The 24,109-nt window shown below is 41.0% G+C and overlaps 1 protein-coding gene across 2 annotated transcripts in view; it reads right to left on the reverse strand.

The window, feature by feature from the left end:
* Window positions 1-24,109, reverse strand: part of LOC139422959 (androgen receptor-like) — a 52,260-nt gene that overhangs the window by 18,164 nt on the left and 9,987 nt on the right. For both annotated transcript variants that reach the window (XM_071174480.1, XM_071174479.1), the window contains exons 2-3: window positions 21,796-21,947; window positions 18,398-18,514 (exon numbers count right to left, since the gene is read on the reverse strand). In XM_071174480.1, coding sequence (XP_071030581.1) covers window positions 18,398-18,514; window positions 21,796-21,947 — 269 coding nt within the window. The remainder of the gene's footprint in view (window positions 1-18,397; window positions 18,515-21,795; window positions 21,948-24,109) is intronic.

Raw genomic sequence — 24,109 nt, forward strand, 5'->3', positions numbered from 1 at the left:
CTCAAGTCAGTAGTTTAGTTCATCACAGTGGGACACGAAATGGAATCTAGAGGATAAGGGATTTGCTTATATGGGATCTTCAGTCTGCTTGCCTGTTTATCCCAGGCTTAAGAAGCCCCTGAATCATTGACTGTTGATGTCCCTCAACATGTGGTGCATGCATAGTAGCTCTAACCTGGATGCAATCATGGGAACTTGAGACTTCATCTTCTCAGTCTTTGTGTTTGTGCCATTAAGGAAGGGAGTTATGCTTAAAACATGCTTTGTAATATTGTATTATTAAACAAATTATTAATATAATCATTATGAATTTGCTCAGTGTGTGCCTCAACAGGCTTGGCCTCAACAGGCTTGGCCCCCACTACCACTACCATCCTCAAAGGCACTAGGTCATGGCTCTGAGAACTATTTCAATTCTAGCTTGGCATATCGCTTTATGAGCACAGGCCCAGAATAGACCTGTCCAGTTCTTATACAGTATACTGTACACGTGAACACCTGTTTTAACCCTCTCCGAGCCTATTCATGTGAAATACATGTTTGTAAGCAATTGTAAAGATAATGGTGGCGAAATCATTGCATATTAATCCCCAAAACGTATCATGTACTACCAAAACTTTATTGAGCTAAGCCATCCATAGAAACCCAGCCACAGGAAAGGAAAAATATTATCTTGAATATTACCATAATTGTTCCAAATGCATAAAATATAAATACACCAGGGCAAGGGATGACACATGGTCATGCATTTAGTGTCACACATGTTTGAGAATTGAATTTCCATATTTTAACGTTGGGATTAGTGTACTTTGTAATGTGTTATGCTGTTTTTCTATAAGTGTCTACCAGGGGTACAGTGCCGTGAAAAAGTATTTGCCCACTTTCTGTTTTTTCTATATTTACATGTTTTTTACACTGAATGCTATCAGATCTTCAACCAAAACCTAATATTAGATAAAGGAAACCTGAGTGAACAAATAACACATTTGTATACTTATTTAATTTATTTAATTAGCAAAGTTATACAACACCCAATGCCCCTGTGGGAAAAGATTATTGCCTACTTAAACTCAATAACTGGTTGTGCCACCTTTAGCTGCAATGACTGCAACAAAACACTTTATTGTGGTTGTTGATCAGTCTCTCACATGGCTGTGGGGGAATTTTGGCCCACTCTTCCATGCAGAACTGCTTTAACTAAGCAACATTTGTGGGGTTTTGAGCATGAACTGCTCGTTTCAGGTCCTGCTATAACATTGGGTTTAGGTCTGGACTTTGGTTAGGCCATTCCAAAATGTTATATTTCTTGCTTTTCAGCCATGCTGATGTAGATTTGCTTGTGTGTTTTGGATCATTGTCTTGCTGCATGTCCCAGCTGCACTTAAGCTTCAGCTCATGGAGGGATGGCCTGACATTCTCCTTTAGAACTCTCTGATACAGACCAGATTTCATGGTTCTTTCAATGATAGCAAGTCATCCAGGTCCTGAGGCAGCAAAGTATCCCCAAACCATCACCATGCTTGACCATTGGTATGAGGTTCTTACCATGGAATGCAGTGTTTGGTTTTTGCCAAACATAACGAGACTCATGTCGTTAAAAAGTCGGCTCGAGTTTGCCAAAACGCACCTGTCAAGACTGGGCAAGTCTTTTGGAATAATGTTATATGGGTAGATGCCCCAAACTTGTTGGACGACATGATTCCCTTTATGTCTGTCAAAAACCAAACACTGTCCAAAAATGGATGAAGCAACTGCAGATTGCCCCTTTAAGGAAATGTAGAGTGAACCATCGGTGCACCCTTGGATCCCAGTATTATTGTTCATTTATTTTTTCAATCTGCGTAATGAAAAGTGCCTCAGTAGCTGAATCAGTAATAAGCTGGTAAATCATGACATTTCTATTTCAGATGTAATAAATAACCCTTCATGTAATTTAGAGAAAGAAAATAATTAAAACATTCCTCCAAGGATTCCCAAATATATTAACAATTTTAGTATCTTATCTTGGCACTGATCTTTGCATAACACATAGTATATAGGTCAGGTTAAGATTTACGCCTCCATCAAACTGATGCCAACCCAAACAAAGGCAGCCAAGACATGAGTTTTCTCTGTAACTCACCCAATTTAGAGGAAATCTAAACATATGCAATATACAGATTTCCACATTCTTTACGGAATGGCTCAGACGAGTAGAGGAGATCTATTAATTAAGAGGTACACATGGCATTTGGTATTATTTCAGATTTGTAGGTATAGCTAAACAATGTCAAGCTGAAAATGAATTAATACTTGAGCGCCACTGAGTGTACAAAGCATTACACTTCCTAATATTGAGTTGCACTCTACATGGACTATACAAGGTGTCGAAAGCATTCCAGAAGGATGCTGGCCCATGTTGACTACAATGCTTCCCACAGTTGTGTCAAGTTGGCTGGATGTCCTTTGGGTGGTGGAACATGCTTGATACACATGGGAAACTGTTCACCGTACATTGCAGTTCTTGACACACTCAAACCTGTGCGCACAGCACCAACTATCATACCCCGTTTAAATATTTTGTCTTGCCCATTCACCCTTTGAATGGCACACATACACAATTCATGTCTCAATTGTCTCACGGCTTAAAAATCCTTCTTTAACCGGTCTCCTCCCCTTCATCTACACTGATTTAATAAGTGACATCAATAAGGGATCATAGCTTTTACCTTGATTCACCTGGTTAGTCTACAGTTGATGTCAGAAGTTTATATACACTTTAGCCAAAAACATTTAAATACTCAGTTTCACAATTCCGGACATTTAATCCTAGTAAAAAGTCCCTGTTTTAGGTCAGTTAGGATCACCACTTTATTTTAAGAATGTGAAATGTCAGAACAATAGTAGAGAGAATGACTTATTTCAGCTTTTATTTCTTTCATCACATTCCCAGTGGGTCAGAAGTTTACATACACTCGATTAGTATTTGGTAGCATTGCCTTTAAATGGTTTAACTTGGGTCAAACATTTTGGGTAAACTTCCACAAGCTTCCCACAATAAGTTGGGTGAATTTTGTCCCATTCCTCCTGACAGAGCTGGGGTAACTGAGTCAGGTTTGTGAGCCTCCATGCTCGCACACGCTTTTTCAGTTCTGCCCACACATTTTCTATGGGATTGAGGTCAGGGCTTTGTGATGGCCACTCCAATACCTTTTTTTGCCACAACTTTGGAAGTATGCTTGGGGTCATTGTCCATTTGGAAGACCCATTTGCAACCCAGCTTTAACTTCTTGACTGATGTCTTGAGATGTTCCTTCATTATATCCACATCATTTTCCTTACTCTTGATGCCAGCTATTTTGTGAAGTGCACCCCCCACAACATGATGCTGCCACCCCCGTGCTTCACGGTTGGAAGGGTGTTTTTCGGCTTGCAAGCCTCCCCATTTTTCCTCCAAACATAACGATGGTCATTATGGCCAAAGAGTTCTATTTTTGTTTTATCAGACCAGAGGACATTTCTCCAAAAGGTACGATCTTTGTCCCCATGTGCAGTTGCAAACCGTAGTCTGGCTTTTTTTTTACATACTCTTAAAAAACATTGAATTCATCATGGTATTTAAATTGCTCTTCACCAAGGCAAATGCAGAGAGGAACATTTAATGATCCGTTGTATAATGGGAAAAGGTCCAAGTCTCAAATTCAAGTCATAATTATTTTTTTAAGCATGAAGAGGTAGGGTGGGTATTGGCAGTTGGTGTAATTACCTTCAACTGTTACTATACCCTTCTAGACACAACATATTTAATCCCAGGGTTGATTACTAGGCCTCAGCCAACAAAGAAAGTCTATCCTGTAACCATATGACATGTCTCTTTTTATATGCTAATGAGAAGGTTAGGAGCAAGAAAAGGTCGCCCAGGTTATTAGATTATATTTTCAAGGTTTTTTCTCTTTCAATGAACCTCTGCTAAATGAAATAGCTTAAGTGGATCTGTAAAATGAACTGCCATATCAAATGTTCTATTATGGAAAGTAATTACAGTTCTGAGAGTAATAACGTAATATGGAATTCAGCATTCCAAATGAAAACCTCCAAGCAATGATACTTGACTGGTCTCTTCCATTTTTCAGTAGTAGCAAATTCAACAATGCATTATTCCGTAATGAAAGAAGAATCTTTCACATTTGAAGCTCTCGTCTGAGCTTTCAAATTACAGTCCCAAACTTACCTGTGAGAAAGTACACAGTGCACAATAAAAATCCATGAGAGAAGCATCTGAGGGGAAGGAAGGCTCTTTCTAACTACATCCGGAATGGAGGTACCTTTTCCCTGACAATCACAGCATCACATCACATTTTCCCCCCATGGGCTTGTCAGCATCTGGTGGCTAAATTACCAGCATTTCTGCTCCTTTAATTCACGTGTCTCATGTCTACTTTGTGCTTCTCTGTGCAGTTGTCACCATTAACAGAATGAGAAAATGGAAGGGAGTGAAAATTTAACACAAGAACTAAAATTAGTCCAGAACATGTCCATCTTTGAGACCTCATACGACAAACAGCTAAGGAAAAGTGAATGAAATAGGTCTAAATTGCCTGGTGGCACAGCCAGCGGCTTGATTAGCAGTAGTATTCTCCTTTGTGATGCAGCGATTCAACAAAGCTGGCTAAGATGTGTAGTACGGGTTGCAACATTCACAAAAAATCAGGTACTTATTCTAAAGGAGACCATTTCTGAAAAATAATCCATGCTGAGTTTAACTCTAAAGTTCAGTTCTATTCCCTAAAATTGGAAATGTGCTGAGGGTCTTATGCTGTATATGGGGGATTCTACAGAACTGAGGCAAATTGCAGTCCCATCCCCCAAAAAACTATTTTTTAAAAACTGTTAAGTCTCCAAACAGGGCATTTATTTACATCATGATATGTTCAAATTTAATCCAAGGAAATAACAACCATATTTTTAAATTAATATAGTCAAAAGTAATTGTTTATACACCTATTTGTATTGAAAGGTGGCTGTCCCAAACTCCTAAACTCCTTAACACTCCTACACTCCTTAACACTTAACACTTAAACACTGCTATTTAAGTAGAACATCTTGAATTGTTATATTATTACACTGAAATATACTGATCTAATTAGTAGTTTTGTTTATTGTTAAACATCTTTTTTTTTAAATGCTGTCCCACCTTTTGATGTCACTACCGAAATACACACACTAAAAGAGTGTAGAATGAATGCGTCATAAGTCAACCAATATCACCAGGTGATGGCACATCACCCGACCCACCACAATACGCCTTTTACTAACAGAAGCATCATCAGACCTCTGTAGTAGACTATTCCATTTCTCTCTTTCAAAGCACTGGAAACCGAGCAGAAAATGCTGTGCTCTAAAGATGGCATCGTAGACACACATACATTAGAAGATATTTGTCGATCTGATTAGAAACAGTATGCTCACAACCTTAATCTCCTAAATGATGTCACTTGTGTATTTTGTTAGAACACTACTGTTCAAAATGTTGGGATCACTTAGAAATGTCCTTGTTTTTGAAAGAAAAGCTATTTTTTCTACATTAAAATAACTTCAAATTGATCAGAAATACAGTGTAGAAATTGTTAATGTTGTAAATTACTATTGTAGGTGGAAACGGCAGATTTTTTAATGGAATATCTACATAGGCGTACAGTGTCACGTTCTGACCTTAGTTCCTTTATTTTGTCTTAGTTTTAGTATGGTTAGGGCGTGAGTTGGGCTGGGCAGTCTATGTTCTTTTTTCTATGATGTGGGATTTCTGTGTTTGGCCTGATATGGTTCTCAATCAGAGGCAGCTGTCAATCATTGTCCCTGATTGAGAACCATACTTAGGTAGCCTGTTTTCACCCTTGAGTTGTGGGTGATTTGCACCATTCGGGACTGTTTCGGTTTTCATTTTGATTCTCTTGTTCTTTTGTATTTTGTATAAATTTTCCATTAAATCACATTATGGATACATACCACGCTGCATTTTGGTCCTCTGATCCTTCCTACTACTCCTCGTTAGAGGAGGAAGAAGACCATTACATACAGAGGCCCATTATCAGCAACCATCACTCCTGTGTTCCAATGGCACGTTGTGTTGGCTAATTCAAGTTTATCATTTTAAATTGATCATTAGAAAACCCTTTTGCAATTATGTTAGCACAGCTGAAAACTGTTGTTCTGCTTAAAGAACCAATAACACTTCCTTCAGAATAGTTGAGTATCTGGAGCGTCAGCATTTGTAGGTTTGATTACAAGCTCAAAATGGACAGAAACAAAGTACTTCCTTCTGAAACTCATCAGTCTATTCTTGTTCTGAGAAATGAAGGCTATTCCATGCGAGAAATTGCCAAGAAACTGAAGATCTCGTACAACGCTGTGTACTACTACCTTCACAGAACAGCGCAAACTGGCTCTAACCAGAATAGAAAAAGGAGTGAGAGGCCCCGGTGCACAACTGAGCAAGAGGACAAGTACATTAGAGTGTCTAGATTGAGAAACAGCTGCAACTTGATGAGCGGGAAACGAACAATGTCAGTCAGCCTGCACAGCCGGCCCATTGAAAGCCTATAGACAAGATTAAATTAACAATAATCTGATGAGTAACAATTGTCAAATTGGACATTAAGAAAAACACTATGTCTGACGCAAACCCAACACCTCTCATCACCCCGAGAACAACATCCCCAGTCCTTGCCGATGTTTTTCATCGGTAGGGACTGGGAAACTGGTCAGAATTGAAAGAATGATGTATGGCGCTAAATACAGGGAAATTCTTGAGGGAAACCTGTTTCAGTCTTCCAGAGATTTGAGACTGGGATGGAGGTTCACCTTCCAGCAGGAAAATTACCCTAAGCATACTGTTAAAGCAACACTTGACTGGTTTAAGGGGAAACATTTAAATGTCTTGAAATGGCCTAGTCAATGTCCAGACCTCAATCTTATTGAGAATCTGTGGAATGACTTAAAGATTGCTGTACACCAGCGGAACCCATCCAACTTGAAGGAGCTGGAGCAGTTTTGCCTTGAAGAACGGGCAAAAATTCCAGTGGTGTGCCAAGCTTATAGAGACATACCCCAAGAGACTTGTAGCTGTAATTGCTGCAAAAGGTGGCTCTACAAGGTATTGACTTTGGGGGGCTGAATAGTTATGCACGCTCAAGTTCTGTTTTTCTGTCTTATTTCTTGTTTGTTTCATAAGAAAAAATATTTTGCATCTTCAAATTGGTAGGCATGTTGTGTAAATCAAACTATACAACCCCCCCCAAAAAAAATATTTTAATTCTAGGTTGTAAGGCAACAAAATAGGAGGGGTGAATACTTTCGCAAGCCACTGTAGAAGTAGTTTAGCTCGTCTGGTAGGCTCGTGTCACTGGGCAGATTTCGGCTGTGCTTCACTTTGTAGTCTGTAATGGTTTGCAAGCCCTGTCACATCCGACGAGCGTCGGAGCCGGTCTAGTACGATTCGATCTTAGTCGAAACACTTTTCCTATTTGATGGTTCATCGGAGGGCATAGCAGGATTTATTATACGTTTCCGGGTTAGAGTCCCGCTCCTTGAAAGTGGCAGCTCTACCCTTTAGCTCAGTGCGGGTGTTGCCTGTAATCCATGGCTTCTGGTTGGGGTATGTACGTACGGTCACTGTGGGGACAAAGTCATCGATGCACTTATTGATGAAGCCAATGACTGATGTGGTGTACTACTCAATGCCATAGGTAGAATCCCGGAACATATTCCAGTCTGTGCTAGCAAAACAGTCCTGTAGCTTAGCATCTGCTTCATCTGACCACTTTTTATTCACCAAGTCACTGGTGCTTCATGCTTACATTTTTGCTTGTAAGCAGGAATCAGGAGGATAGAATTATGGTCAAATTTACCAAATGGAGGGCGAGGGAGAGCTTTATACTCGTCTCCGAGTGTGGAGTAAAGGTGGTCTAGAGTTTTTTTTCTCCCTCTGGTTGCAAATTTAACATGCTGATAGAAATCTGGTAAAACAGATTTAAGTTTCCATGCATTAAAGTCCCCGGCAACTAGGAGCACCGCCTCTGGATGAATGTTTCCTGTTTGCTTATGGCGGAATAGAGCTCATTGAGTGTGGTCTTAGTGCGAGCATCGGTCTGTGGTGGTATGAAGACAGCTACGAAAAATACAGATGAAAACTCTGTAGGTAGATAGTGTGGTCTACAGTTTATCATGAGATAATCTGCCTCTGGCGAGAAAAACTTAGACTTCCTTAGATATTGTGCACCAGCTGTTGTTTACATTTTTTCAAATCAAATCAAATTTATTTGTCACATACACATGGTTAGCAGATGTTAATGTGAGTGTAGCGAAATGCTTGTGCTTCTAGTTCCGACAATGCAGTAATAACCAACGAGTAAACTAACCTAACAATTCCAAAACTACTACCTTATACACACAAGTGTAAAGGGATAACGAATATGTACATAAAGATATATGAATGAGTGATGGTACAGAACGGCATAGGCAAGATGCAGTAGATGGTATCGAGTACAGTATATAAATATGAGATGAGTAATGTAGGGTATGTAAACAAAGTGGCATAGTTTAAAGTGGCTAGTGATACATGTTTTGCATAAAGATGCAGTAGATGATATAGAGTACAGTATATACATATTTATTTTATTTTTAAAAAATTATTTCACCTTTATTTAACCAGGTAGGCTAGTTGAGAACGTTCTCATTTGCAACTGCGACCTGGCCAAGATAAAGCGTAGCAATTCGACACATACAACAACACAGAGTTACACATGGAATAAACAAAACATACAGTCAATAATACAGTAGAACAAAATAAAACAAAAAGTCTATATACAGTGAGTGCAAATTAGGTAAATTAAGGAAATAAATAGGCTATGGTGGCGAAGTAATTTCAATATAGCAATCAAACACTTAAAGGTTGATTGGCAGAAGATGAATGTGCAGGTAGAGATACTGGGGTGCAAAGGAGCAAAATAAATAAATAAATACCAGTATGGGGATGAGGTAGATAGATAGATGGGCTGTTTACAGATGGGCTATGTACAGGTGCAGTGATCTGTAAACTGCTCTGACAGCTGGTGCTTAAAGCTAGTGAGGGAGATGTGAGTCTCCAGCTTCAGAGATTTTTGCAATTTGTTCCAGCCATGGGCAGCAGAGAACTGGAAGGAAAGACAACCAAATGAGGAATTGGCTTTGGGGGTGACCAGTGATATATATCTGCTGGAGCGCGTTCTACGAGTGGGTGCTGCTATGGTGACCAGTGAGCTCAGATAAGGCGGGGCTTTACCTAACAAAGACTTGTAGATAACCTGTAGCCAGTGGATTTGGCGACGAGTATGAAGCGAGGGCCAACCAACGAGAGCATACAGGTCGCAATGGTGGGTAGTGTATGGGGCTTTGGTGACAAAACGGATGGCACTGTGATAGACTGCATCCAGTTTGTTGAGTAGAGTGTTGGAGGCTATTTTATAGATGACATCACCGAAGTCGAGGATCGGTAGGATGGTCAGTTTTACGAGGGTATGTTTGGCAGCATGAGTGAAGGATACTTTTTTGCGATATAGGAAGCCGATTCTAGATTTAATTTTGGATTGGAGATGCTTAATGTGAGTCTGGAAGGAGAGTTTACAGTCTAACCAGACACCTAGGTACAGTATTTGTAGTTGTCCACGTATTCTAAGTTAGAGCCGTCCAGAGTAGTGTTGCGGGACGGGCAGGCAGGTGCGGGCAGTGATCGATTGAATAGTATGCATTTAGTTTCATTTGCGTTTGATAGCAGTTGGAGGCCACGGAAGGAGAGTTGTATGGCATTGAAGCTCGTCTGAAGGTTAGTTAACACAGTGTCCAAGGAGGGGCCAGAAGTATACAGAATGGTGTCATCTGCGTAGAGGTGGATCAGAGAATCACCAGCAGCAAGAGCAACATCATTGATGTATACAGGAAAGAGAGTCGGTCCGAGAATTGAACCCTGTGGCACACCCATAGAGACTGTCAGAGGACTGGACAACAGTCCCTCCGATTTGACACACTGAACTCTATCAGAGAAGTAGTTGGTAAACCAGGCGAGGCAATCATTTGAGAAACCAGGGCTGTCGAGTCTGCCAATAAGAATGTTGTGATTGACAGAGTCGAAAGCCTTGGCCAGGTCGATGAATACGGCTGCACAGTAATGTCTCTTATCGATGGCGGTTATGTGGTTGTTTATAACCTTGAGCGTGGCTGAGGTGCACCCATGACCAGCTCTGAAACCAGATTGCATAGCGGAGAAGGTATGGTGGGATTTGAAATGGTCAGTAATCTGTTTGTTAACTTGGCTTTCGAAGACCTTAGAAAGACAGGGTAGGATAAATATGGGTCTGTAGCAGTTTGGGTCTAGAGTGTCACCCCCTTTGAAGAAGGGGATGACCGCGGCAGCTTTCCAATCTTTGGGAATCTCAGACGTTACGAAAGAGAGGTTGAACAGGCTAGTAATATATGAGATGAGTAATGTAGGGTATGTAAACATTATATTAAGTAGCATTGTTTAAAGTGGCTATTGATATACACTGCTCAAAAAAATAAAGGGAACACTAAAATAACACATCCTAGATCTGAATGAATGAAATATTCTTATTAAATACTTTTTTCTTTACATAGTTGAATGTTCTGACAACAAAATCACACAAAAATTTTCAATGAAAATCAAATTTATCAACCCATGGAGGTCTGGATTTGGAGTCACACTCAAAATTAAAGTGGAAAACCACACTACAGGCTGATCCAACTTTGATGTAATGTCCTTAAAACAAGTCAAAATGAGGCTCAGTAGTGTGTGTGGCCTCCACGTGCCTGTATGACCTCCCTACAACGCCTGGGCATGCTCCTGATGAGGTGGCGGATGGTCTCCTGAGGGATCTCCTCCCAGACCTGGACTAAAGCATCCGCCAACTCCTGGACAGTCTGTGGTGCAACGTGGCGTTGGTGGATGGAGGGAGACATGATGTCCCAGATGTGCTCAATTGGATTCAGGTCTGGGGAACGGGCGGGCCAGTCCATAGCATCAATGCCTTACTCTTGCAGGAACTGCTGACACACTCCAGCCACATGAGGTCTAGCATTGTCTTGCATTAGGAGGAACCCAGGGCCAACTGCACCAGCATATGGTCTCACAAGGGCTCTGAGGATCTCCTCTCGGTACCTAATGGCAGTCAGGCTACCTCTGGCGAGCACATGGAGGGCTGTGCGGCCCCCTAAAGAGATGCCACCCCACACCATGACTGACCCACCGCCAAACTGGTCATGCTGGAGGATGTTGCAGGCAGCAGAACGTTCTCCACGGCGTCTCCAGACTGTCACGTCTGTCACGTGCTCAGTGTGAACCTGCTTTCATCTGTGAAGAGCACATCCTTCACTCATGCTGCCAAACATACCCTCGTAAAACTGACCATCCTACCAATCCTCGACTTCGGTGATGTCATCTATAAAATAGCCTCCAACACTCTACTCAACAAACTGGATGCAGTCTAATACCTTGACTTTGTTGTCCTTAAGCCATTTTGCCACACAACTTTGGAAGTCTGCTTGGGGTAATTGTCCATTTGGAAGACCCATTTGCGACCAAGCATTAACTTCCTGACTGATGTCTTGAGATGTTTCTTTAATATATCCACATAATTTTCCTACCTCATTATGCCATCTATTTTGTGAAGTGTACCAGTCCCTCCTGCAGCAAAGCACCCCAACGACATGATGCAGCCACCCCCATGCTTTACGGTTGGGATGGTGTTCTTCGGCTTGCAAGCCTCCCCCTTTTCCTCCAAACATAACAATGGTCATTATGACCAAACAGTTCTTATTTTTGTTTCATCAGACCAGAGGACATTTCTCCAAAAAGTACCATCTTTGTCCCCATGTGCAGTTGCAAACCGTAGTCTGGCTTTTTTATGGTGGTTTTGGAGCAGTGGCTTCTTCCTTGCTGAGTGGCCTTTCAGGTTATGTCAATATAGGACTCGTTTTACTGTGGATATAGATACTTTTGTACCTGTTTCCTCCAGCATCTTCACAAGGTCCTTTGCTGTTGTTCTGGGATTGATTTGCACTTTTCGTACCAAAGTACGTTCATCTCTAGGAGACAGCTGCAATTGTCCCATAGTGTTTATACTTGCGTACTATTGTTAGTAACGTGGTAACTTTAGGCGTTTGGAAATTGCTCCCAAGGATGAACCAGACTTGTGGAGATCTAAGAAAGAATTGCTGAGGTCTTGGCTGATTTATTTTGATGTTCCCATGATGTCAAGCAAAGAGGCACTGAGTTTGAAGGTAGGCCTTGAAATACATCCACAGGTACACCTCCAATTGACTCAAATTATGTCAATTAGCCTATCAGAAGCTTCTAAAGCCATGACATCATTTTCTGGAATTTTCCAAGCTGTTTAAAGGCACAGTCAGCTTAATGTATGTAAACTTCTGATCCACTGGAATTGTGATACAGTGAATTATAAGTTAAATAATCTCTGTAAACAATTGTTGGAAAAACGCCTTGTGTCATGCACAAAGTAGATGTCCTAACCGACTTGCCAAAACTATAGTTTGTTAACAAGAAATTTGTGGAGTGTTCCTTTTTTCCAAGTGGAAAAGGGCAGTGTGGAGTGCAATTGAGATCGTGTCATCTGTGGATCTGTTGGGGCGGTGTGAGAATTGGAATGGGTCTAGGGTTTTAATTGAAGGCCTATCACAAAACAATTTTTGTAGGAGATTCTAGTAGGCTAATAAAAGCATGTTGATCTCAGCATAAACCAGCCTAGTATCTCTGAAGTTCCTTCATTTATTGGTGATGGATAGTTTAACTGAACGTTTAGGATACTTTTAAAGAGGTCATATAGGCTACTTCTCTGTCAGAGCTCGTGAGATAACTAGTCCTACCGGTAAGTGTGGTCTGAGCAATTCCCTCATGATATCAAGTTACCTCCCTACACATAGGCGGCTCATCCATAAGGCTAGGGAAAGCTTTCCCTAAAGTAATTGAATTAAATTGACAAAAAAATATATAGCCTAATTAGCCTACTCCTGTCTATACAGAAATAAAACCTATCAAAATAGGCTACTAAAGCATGATTTGGCCTCGGAGGTTCATTAGCTTCTTTAAAAGAAATTGCATTAAATTGCATTGCCTACAGTTGGAAGGAAGGGCAGCGTAACCAATTTGTGCAGTTTACACGGCAAATAACAACTAGATTATTGTTGAGTTGCGACTGTCAGTGAAAAGTAGAGGCCCAGCCAGGCATAACGCAATATTTAAAAATACAATCACGGGATGACATAGTTTGGAAAGCAAATGGCTATTGCTGTAAAGAGAATACAATGAAAATACTCTAATCCGGCTTTTAGTTATCAAAATTCTCAATTTAATTGTGTGAACAACACTATAGCCTATCTTATTGGCACCAGTGAAGAGCATTGGCCATATCCCTGGTGAGTGCGCACTGCGCATATTCACATTTTATCATTGGGTCAGTGCCAAATTTTTGGACGTCATATTCTATTTGTGTCTCCCCTTCTCGTAGGCCTATTATATGGACAACGTTGTTTTCATCTATCTGTTTGTCAGTGAGTAGAGTAGGCTCCCTTGCAACTTGTCATATTAAACAAGATTCTGTTAATGTCTCCAGTCATATAAAGTGTAGTAGAATTGCATAACATTTGTTTATAAAAAGGCCACATTTTTCCCGTTGTCACGGCTGTTGAAGGATGAGGACCAAGGCGCAGCGTGGTGAGCGTACATTATCTTTATTTTTTTAAATGACGCCGACAAAACCATAAACCATACAAAACAAACCGTGAAGCTTAAGGCTATGTGCCATCAAACAAAGTTAACTTCCCACAAACACAGGTGGGAAAAAGGGTACCTAAGTATGGTTCCCAATCAGGGACAACGATCAACGACAGCTGTCCCTGATTGAGAACCATACCCGGCCAAAACAGAAAATCATAGAAACACAAAACATAGAATGCCCACCCAACTCACGCCCTGACCAAACCAAAATAGAGACACAAAAAAAGACCCCCCCCCCCCCCCCCCCCCAAAGGTGCGGTATCCGGCCGCAAAACCTAAACCTATAGGGAAGGGTCTGGGTGGGCATCTATCCGCGGCGGCGGCTCAGGTGCGGAACACAGACCCCGCTACACCGCTGGCTCACCCCACTTTGGTGGCACTTCTGGTGCAGGGACCCTCGTAGCAGGCCCCGGACTGGGGACCCTCGTAGCGGGCCCCAGACTGGCGACCGTCGTAGCTGCGGACCCCGGACTGGTGACCGTCGTCGCTGAGGGCCCCGGACTGGCGACCGTCGTCGCTGCGGGCTCCGGACTGGCACCCGTCGCCGCTGAGGGCTCCGGACTGGAGGCCGCCGTCTCTGGAGGCTCCGGACTGGAGGCCGCCGACGCTGGAGGCTCCGGACTGGAGAGCGTCGCTGGTGGCTCCGGACTGAAGGAGGCCGACGCTGGAGGCTCCGGGCTGGAGGGCGACGCTGGAGGCTCCGGGCTGGAGGGCGTCGCTGGAAGGTCCGGGCTAGAGGGCGTCGCTGGAAGCTCCGGGCTGGAGGCCGTCTCTGGAGGCTCCGGGCTGGAGGCCGTCCCTGGAGGCTCCGGGCTGGAGGCCGTCTCTGGAGGCTCTGGGCTGGAGGCCGTCTCTGGAGGCTCCGGGCTGGAGGCCCGGCCAAAATGTGGATGTCTATAATGTGTTATACTGTACTGTAATTCACTGTACTCTACTGTATTGTATTGTGCTGTACTATATTGTACTGTACCCTACTCTACTGTACTGTACCATACTCTACTGCACTCTAATGTGCTGTGCTCTCCTGCACTCTGTGCTCTACTCTACTGTACTGTACTCGAGTTTACTCTACTTGAGTATCTTACAATTGAAGAAAGGGCCCACGGACTCTTGATCTAGTGGTCTTGGTCTTGGCAATGTCTATACTAAAACAAGTTACATCCATCTAGAGTCCTAGATGTATTTATTTATGTGATTGACACTTCATACCGAAACACCTCTTATTTTGCCAAAATAAACATAGGTAAAGGAATAATTAAATGTCTAATAATATAATTAATTAGATGCATAACTAATTCAATCGATAAACAAGTTTCAGATTCATACAATCAACATTAAACATTTTACAGAGAACAATAGAGATTATATTTCTCTAGGTTTTGAAAATCGGTTAAAAAAAATGTTTTTACTATTTTGTCAATTTTGTATGAAAATTCAAAGTATCTGTAATAAAAGGTTAATCACAATGATCCCTACTGGTTCTCCCTTTATTGCAACTTTTTTACTATGTTCCAGTATGGAACAAATTTAGTGGAGTGGTAAGGAATTCAGGTAAATATTTAAAATATGCAGAAAGGTAGAGTCATCTCCCAGTGTCTGGTGGAAAGTAGACTGAACCAGGTTTTCCTCTGCTTTTTTGCCTGTGCTTAGCTCCAATCCGTTTATTTGTTATCATGAAAAACTCCCCAGTCCTTAACGATTACAAGCATACTCATAAGATGATGCAACCACCACTATGCTTGATAATATGGAGAGTGGTACTCAGTAAGGTGTTGTGTTGGATTTGCCCCAAACATAACACTTTGTATTCAGGACAAAATGTTAATTGCTTTGCCACATTTTTTTTGCAGTATTACTTTAGTGCCTTGTTGCAAACAGGATGCATGTTTTGCGATATTTGTATTCTGTACACCTTAAGAAGGATGCCTGTACCTTTGTAGTGACTGGGTGTATTGATACACCATCCATAGTGATGACAACGGTCCCGTTCACGGGATGGGGTGTCACTACAGGTTAACAAGTCACATAATAAGTGGTACGGACTCACTTTGTGTGCAATAGTACATTTTAACATGATTTTTTTAATGAGTACCTCATCTCTGTACCCCACAAATACAATTATCTGTAAGGTCCCTCAGTCGAGCAGTATATTTCAAACACAGATTCATCCACAATCTCATCTGACACTAATTAGCATAACGCAACGGACATAAATCTTCCTAGAAAATCTTCCTATTCATGAAAATCACAAGTGAAATATATTGGAACACAGCTTAGCCTTTTGTTAATCACCCTGTCATCTCAGATTTTCAAAATATGCTTTACAGCCAACGCTAGACAAGCATTTGTGTAAGTTTATCATAGTCTAGCATAGCATTATGCCTTGCTAGCAGCAGGCAACCTTGTCACGGAAATCCGAAAAGCAATCAAATTAAATCGTTTACCTTTGATGAACTTCAGATGTTTTCACTCATGAGACTCCCAGGTAGACAGCCAAAGTTCATTTTTTCCCAAAATATTATTTTTGTAGGCGAAATAGCTCCGTTTGTTCTTCACGTTTGGCTGAGAAATCGCCCGGAAATTGCGGTCACCACAACGCCGAAAAATATTCCAAATTAGCTCCATAATATCGACAGAAACATGGCAAACGTTGTTTAGAATCCATCCTCAAGGTGTTTTTCTAATATCTATTCGATAATATATCCGTCGGGACAATTCGTTTTTCACTAGGACCGATTGGAGTAATGGCTACCTCTGTATTTTACGCGAGAATCTCTCTCGGAGCCACCATGTGACCACTTACGCAATGTGGCCGCCTACGGCTATTCTTCAACAGAAATGCGTAAAACTACGTCACAATGCTGTAGACAGAAAGTGTAAGCTCGTTGATGGTACATTCACAGCTGAATAGGGACTCATTGGAACGCAGCGCTTTCAAAACCTGGGGCACTTACGGATTGGATTTTTCTCAGGCTTTCGCCTGCAACATCAGTTCTGTTATACTCACAGACAATATCTTTACAGTTTTGGAAACGTTAGAGTGTTTTCTATCCAAAGCTGTCAATTATATGCATATTCTAGCATCTTTTCCTGACAAAATATCCTGTTTAAAACGGGAACGTTTTTTTTCCAAAAATGAAAATAGTGCCCCCTAACACCAAGAGGGTTTAAGCACATTTTTACTCCTGAACTTATTTAGGCTTGCCATAACAAAGGAATACTCGGATACTTATTGACTCAAGACATTTCAGCTTTTCTTTTTTTAATGAATTTGTTAAAAATAATAATAATAATAATAAGTTATTCCACTTTGACATTATGGGGTATTGTGTGTAAGCCAGAGGCAAACATCTCAATTTAATCAATTTTAAATTCAGGCTATAACAAAATGTGGAAAAAGGCAGGGGTGTGAATACTTTCTGAAGGCACTGTATGTTGGAAGACATGTGCTGAAAGTTTGGGGAAAATAGGATACAAATGAGCTTTTTTTCAACCCCCAATTTGCACCACTTCTGTAGAATGGCCCATATTCACTCACTGGCCAGTTTATTAGGTAGGGCCATCTAGTACCGGGTCGGACACCCTTTGCCTCCAAAACCGCTTGAAAAATTGGAGACATTTTACAAGGTGTGTTGTTCCATGCTGATGCGATGGCATCACGCAGTTGCTGTTAATTGGACAGTGGTACATTCATGCTGCGAACAGCCCGTTCCATCTCATCCCAAAGATACTCTATTGGGCATGGCCGCTGGGTGGGGGTGCAGTGGGGAATAATAAAGGCCAAGTGCACTATTTTTATTGTATTTTTTCAGTTCCCTCAGCACCCCTACTTCCCGCAGCTATGCTATTGGGTTGAGGTCTGTGGACTGTGCAGGCCACACAAGTAAACTGAACTCGCTGTAATGTTCAAGTCGATGTTTTTCCACTCCTCAATTGTCTAGCATTGGAGCCGCTTCTTCTTGGTTTTAGCTGATAGGAGAGGAACCCGGTGTGGTTGTCTACTGCAATAGCCCATCCGTGACAAGGATCGACGAGTTGTGTGTTCTGAGATGCTGTTCTGCACACCAGTGTTGTACTGCGCCATTATTTGTCTGTCTGTAGCCCGCCTGTTATCTTGCACAATTCTTGCTATTCTCCTTTGACCTCAACAAGCTGTTTTCATTGACTGAATGTTTTTGTTTGTCGCACCGTTCTCGGTAAACCCTAGACACTATCGGGCATTAAAAGCCTAGGAGGGTGGCTGTTTCTAATATACTGGATCCGGCGCCCCCGGCACCGACAATGATACCACGCAACATGCCCATTCTAACGTTCAATTGAACAGTAACTGAATGCTTCAATGCCTGTCTGCCTGCTTTATATAGCAACCCACAGCCATGTGACTCACTGTCTGTAGGAGCGATATGTTTTCGTGAACGGGGTGGTGTACCTAATAAACTGGCTGGTGAATGTATGTAACTGTACATATCACAAACTTTTGTCCATGATTATCGATCAGTGGGTGGATGGATGGATGGCTAAGTACTTTGATTATTTCTCATTGACTTAAGAAATTGACATAATAGTTGTATTTACTTCCGAGGGTCATCCCAGCTTCAAAACACCTCCGCAGTCGACATGATGGGCAGTTCTTCCTTCTCAGCTTATCGATGGTGCAGTCATTTCTGCTGGCACACAGGTATTTCTGTTTCCCTAACAAAGATGCAAACAAAGATAAGATTTAGAATACGAAATTCTACTTTGAATGATTAAGAAAGGTATGTCATGGTTGTAAGTTGTAACATGGTTGTTAGTTACATCATGAATGATTACAGCAGGAACAGTTATACATTTTGCTCTCTTGCTTATCATGTCCAGTGTGATGATCATAAAAAGAAGGAGCTTAGACAATAAAATCTCCTCAGTGTACACACTTTTATTGAAGAGTACATTGACATGCTCTATAAGTAGCACATTGAAATAATCAAATCTATAATTTTACAAGGCATGGTTTGATGGCAGTTATGCGGCTTCCACTCACAGTTCAATTAAGAAAGGAAAATACTGAACAAAACAAATGAATACCTAGGAGCTGGAAGGCAGCATTTTAGCTGGTGTTTTCTGTTATTTTTATGGCAGAGCATGGTCAATTAAAGAGAAACTATATTGCATCCAAAAATATTTTGCATCCAAAACTGCCATTATACTGAAATAGTAATGGATTAGATATAATTGTCAGTCAAAGCCTGATTAACTTGCCTTGGTAGCTCAGAATGTTTGTGTTTAAATGATTTCCCAGAGGAGTAGGCTAGGATGAATGTAACTTTAGGTAATTTTGTAAAAAAAATGACATAGATTTCTGTTGACATATTCCAAATCAACCATACTATGGACCATGGGAATTTTCCTTTGAAATACATTTAACAATTTTCCTTATGACATAATTTACATCTATACTGAACAAAAATATAAACGCAACATGTAAAAGTGTTGGTCTCAAATTTCATGAGCTGAAAGAAAAGATCCCAGAAATGTTCCACATGCACAAAAAGCTTATTCCTCTCAAATTTGGTGCACAAATTTGTTTACATTCCTGTTAGTGAGCATTTCTCCTTTGCCAAGTAAATCTATCCACCTGACAGATGTGGCATATCAATAATCTGATTAAACAGCATGATCATTACAGAGGTGGACCTTGTCCTGGGGACAATAAAAGATAATTCTAAAATGTGCAGTTTTGTCACTCAACACAATGCCACAGACGTCTCAAGTTTTGGGGGAGCATACAATTGGCATACTGACTGCAGGAATGTCCACCAGAGCTGTTAGAGAATTGAATGTTAATTTCTCTACCATAAGCCGCCTCCAATGTTGTTTTAGAGAATTTGGCAGTACGTCCAACGACCACATGTAACCACACCAGCCCAGGACTGCAACATCCAGCTTCTTCACTTGCCGGATCGTCTAAAACCAGCCACCTGGATAGCTGATGAAACTGAGGATTATTTCTGGCTATAATAAAGCCCTTGTGGAGAAAAACGGATTCTAATGGGCTGGGCCTGGCTCCCAAGTGGGTGGGCCTATGACCACCCAGGGCCACTCATGGCTGCACCCCTTCCCAGTAATGTGAAATCCATAGATTAGCGCCAAATTATTTATTTCAATTGATTGATTTCCTTATATGAACTGTAACTCAGTAAAATCGCTGAAATTGTTTCATATTGCATTTACAGTATTCAGACACCTGGACATTTTCCACATTTTGTTACGTTATAGCCTTTTTCTAAAATTGATTAAATATTTTTTTCCCTCATCAATCTACACACAATACCCCATAATGAAGAAGCAAAAACTGGTTTTTAGACATTATTTGTATTTAAAAAAGGAATTAACTGAAATATTACATTTACCTTAAGTATTCAGACCCTTTACTCAGTACTTAATTGAAACACCTTTGGCAGCGATTACATCCTCAAGTTTTCTTGGATATGACGCTGCAAGCTTGGCACACCTGTATTTGGAAAGTTTCTCCAATTCTTCTCTGCAGATCCTCTCAAGCTCTGTCAGGTTGGGTGAGGAGCGTCGATGCACAGCTATTTTCAGGTCTCTCCGATCAGGTTCAAGTCTGGGCTCTGGCTAGGCCACTGAAGGACATTCAGGGACTTGTCCCGAAGCCACTCCTGCATTGTATTGGCTGTGTGCTTAAGGTCGTTGTCCTGTTGGAACCCCAGTCTGAGGTCCTGAGCGCTCTGGAGCAGGTTTTCATCAGGGATCTCTCTGCACTTTGCTCTGTTCATCTTTCCCTCGATCCTGACTAGTCTCAAAGTCCCTGCCGCTGATAAACATCCCCACAGCATGATGCTGCCACCACCATGCTTCACTGTAGGGATGGTGCCAGGTTTCTTCCAGACGTGACGCTAGGCCAAAGAGTTCAATCTTGGTTTCATCAGACCAGAGAATCTTGTTTCTCATGGTCTGAGAGTCCTTTAGGTGCCTTTTGGCAAACTCCAAGCGGGCTGTCATGTGCCTTTTACTGAGGAGGGGCTTCTGTCTGGCCACCCTACCATAGAGACCTTATTGGTGGAGTGCTGCAGAGATGGTTGTCCTTCTGAAAGTTTCTCCCATCTCCACAGAGGAACTCTGGAGCTCTTTCAGTGTGACCATCGGGTTCTTGGTCACCTACCTGACCAAGTTCTTTCTCCCCTGACTGCTCAGTTTGGCCAGGCGGCCAGCTCTAGGAAGGGTCTTGGCGGTTCCAAACTTCTTCCTTTTAAGAATGACAGAGGCCACTGTGTTCTTGGGGACCTTCAATGTCACAGAAATGTTTTGATACCCTTCTTCAGATCTGTGCCTTGACAAAAATCCTGTCTCTGAGCTCTACGGACAATTCTTTCGACCTCATGACTTTGTTTTTGCTCTGACATGCACTGTCAAATGTGGGACCTTATATAGACAGGTGTGTGCCTTTCCAAATCATGTCCAATCAATTACATTTACCACAGGTGGACTCCAATCAAGTTGTAGAAAAATCTCAAGGATGATCAATGGAAACAGGATGTACCTGAGCTCAATTTTGAGTCTCATATCAAAGAGTCTAAATACTCTTTTATAAAAAATAAACTTAATTACGTTTTTTATATATATATATATAAAAACAACGTAATTACATATATATATATAAAACATTTGCAAAATATTCTAAACCTGTTTTTGCTTTGTCATTATGGGGTATTGTGTGTAGATTGATGATTTTTTACATTTTTTAAAATCAACTTTAGAATAAGACTGTAACGTAACAAAATGTGAAAAAAGTAAAGGGATCTGAATACTTTCTGAATGCACTGTATGTTTTTGTTCAGTGTAATACATAAAGACATTATTTCCAAAAAGCATGAGAGGTGGCTCTGACATATGGATCCCATTTCCACCATTAATGTTCTGCTCTGTCTTCTGTGTGGAGAGGTGCAATGGCATATTACTTCATTAAGTCTTACCTTCTGCGGCTCTCTTGAAGAACACTTTGCAGCTGCCACAGGTGAGTGCTCCATAGTGGCAGCCGGATGCCTCTTCTGCACAGATCAGACAGGTCCTCTGGGGCGGGAAGAAGAACTCCATGGGGTACATGTGGTCTCTGCCACCCTCAAACCTTTAGGAATATAGTAAAGGCTTTTAGAAAATAACAAAAACATATACACAAACAGTACAGAATTAGTCAACAGCATCATTCAATAAGTATCTGAGTTCCTATTATCTTCTGCCTCTCTCTATTGTCACTACATACACTCTGATAAGGTGTTTCCTGCCATTTTAACAAAAGTAATATAATATATGCTATTTAGCAAACACTTTCATCCAAAGTGACTTACAGTCAGTCAGTCATGCATGCATACATTTTACATGTGGGTGGGCACGGGAATCAAACCCACAACCCTGGCAGTGCAAGCACAATGTTCTCCCAACTGAGCCATACAGGACCATGAGGTGACTATGAACCTAATGCTTGAGGCCTGTATTTTTTTCTATAGGGGTTAAACCATTGAGAAAGGACTAGTGGACTTGTCTAAAATATTCAAATTCATCAAAACTATCATAGTATAACTGCAGAGCTTCATTGTCCACATGATAATTGACAAACACAGAGCAATTGCTCTGATGAAATTAACATTATGCAAGGCACGTCACATAAGCAAGTTGATCTTCTGCTAAAAATAAACATGGTTAGCTATAAGCCACTGACTTAGAAGGGGAAAAATGACCAACACCTCACACAGAAGCTGACTGCCAATCTGGACCATAGTCCATGATCAAAATGAAACGTGATTGCCTCTGGCTGGCATTCTATAGGACTCCTCACATTGAGGCCTCAGGTGCAATACTACTACCATCAAGTGCATCACCTAGTCGTGTGGTTCTATAGAAATAGTGAAAAGGGTAAATCCATTTGAATTGAATCACCCCTTTTGACTTGAACGAAACCTTCCATACATATTTGCCCATTGTAGAGGTGTTGTAAAGAACAAGAAGGCCCGCACACTCTTTAAGCTCCCAATTCACTGCTTTATTGACTACGTTTCCATCGGAAACCGATCTTCTTCAGTTTTTCTTGTTTGACCTGGCGAAGATTAGTTTCAAATGGAAACATAGGCAATACAGTGGTGAATTGGGAGCTTAAAGAGTGTGCAGACCTCCTTGTTATTTACTAGTATTCTTTATTAGCACCTATGTTTTTTAAGGATGTGCATATGACCACAAACCTTGCCATTGTAGAAGTGCCCAGAAAGTGACTTTTTGGACCTGAATGCCAAAACATTCAAGAGATTCAGGTGCTCAAAGTTGACCCATTTAGCATACCCCACCCTACCATGAAACATCCATGTCTTCACCACTGGAAAAGATAAACGGTTGAGACTGATATAATTTAAAAGCTTACAAACAGGGTTGTCAAACTATAAGATCATTTCTAGAGAATTGTATTTATTTATTTTTTAAATTACATTTTAACAATTAAATTATCTACAAAAACATAAAATTCATATTCACATGTTGTAGCTTAGACCCTACTTTACATTATCTAAGGTTTTTGTGTTGTGCCTGCCATCGGTTTTGACATAACATGCTCTTGAATACAAGGTGGGTGCTATGTTTTGGCTGATAAATGTACTAAAATGGGAATACAAATAAAATGTGAACTTTCAAATGATACCACAAAGATGGTTGGAGGTCCACACATCAGAGAATATTGACTTGAATGGATATATCTGTTGTTTTAAATGTTATTGTCAATCCTCCATAGGAAACCTATTTAAATCATACTAATATAGATAATAGAATAGACTTGACCATTTAAGTTGACATACAACGGGTGGATCTGTGGTATAGTAATTAATTAGTTGTTACAATGTCAATTAAATTTAAATGTCAATAGTGTACCAGCTACATTGCAATGGTCTGAAGAGATAGGTCCATTCTATGATGTCACATCCTGACCTTAGTTCCTTTTTTATGTCTCTGTTTTAGTGTGGTCAGGGCATGAGTTGGGGTGGGCATTCTATGTTTTTGTTCTATGTTTTGTATTTCTATGTTTGGCCTGGTATGGTTCCCAATCAGAGGCAGCTGTCGATCTTTGTTTCTGATTGAGAACCATACTTAGGTAGCCTGTTTTGCCGCAATGTTTTGTGGGTAGATGTTTTCTGTGTCGGTGTTTACCATACAGAACTGTTTCGTGTCATTCAAGCGCTGTTGTTTTTGGTCATTTAGTGTTCTGTTTATTTTATTAAACATCATGAACACTTACCACGCTGCACCTTG

This window comes from Oncorhynchus clarkii, chromosome 12, assembly GCF_045791955.1.
Source record: "Oncorhynchus clarkii lewisi isolate Uvic-CL-2024 chromosome 12, UVic_Ocla_1.0, whole genome shotgun sequence".
In the NCBI taxonomy this organism is placed as follows: domain Eukaryota; kingdom Metazoa; phylum Chordata; class Actinopteri; order Salmoniformes; family Salmonidae; genus Oncorhynchus; species Oncorhynchus clarkii.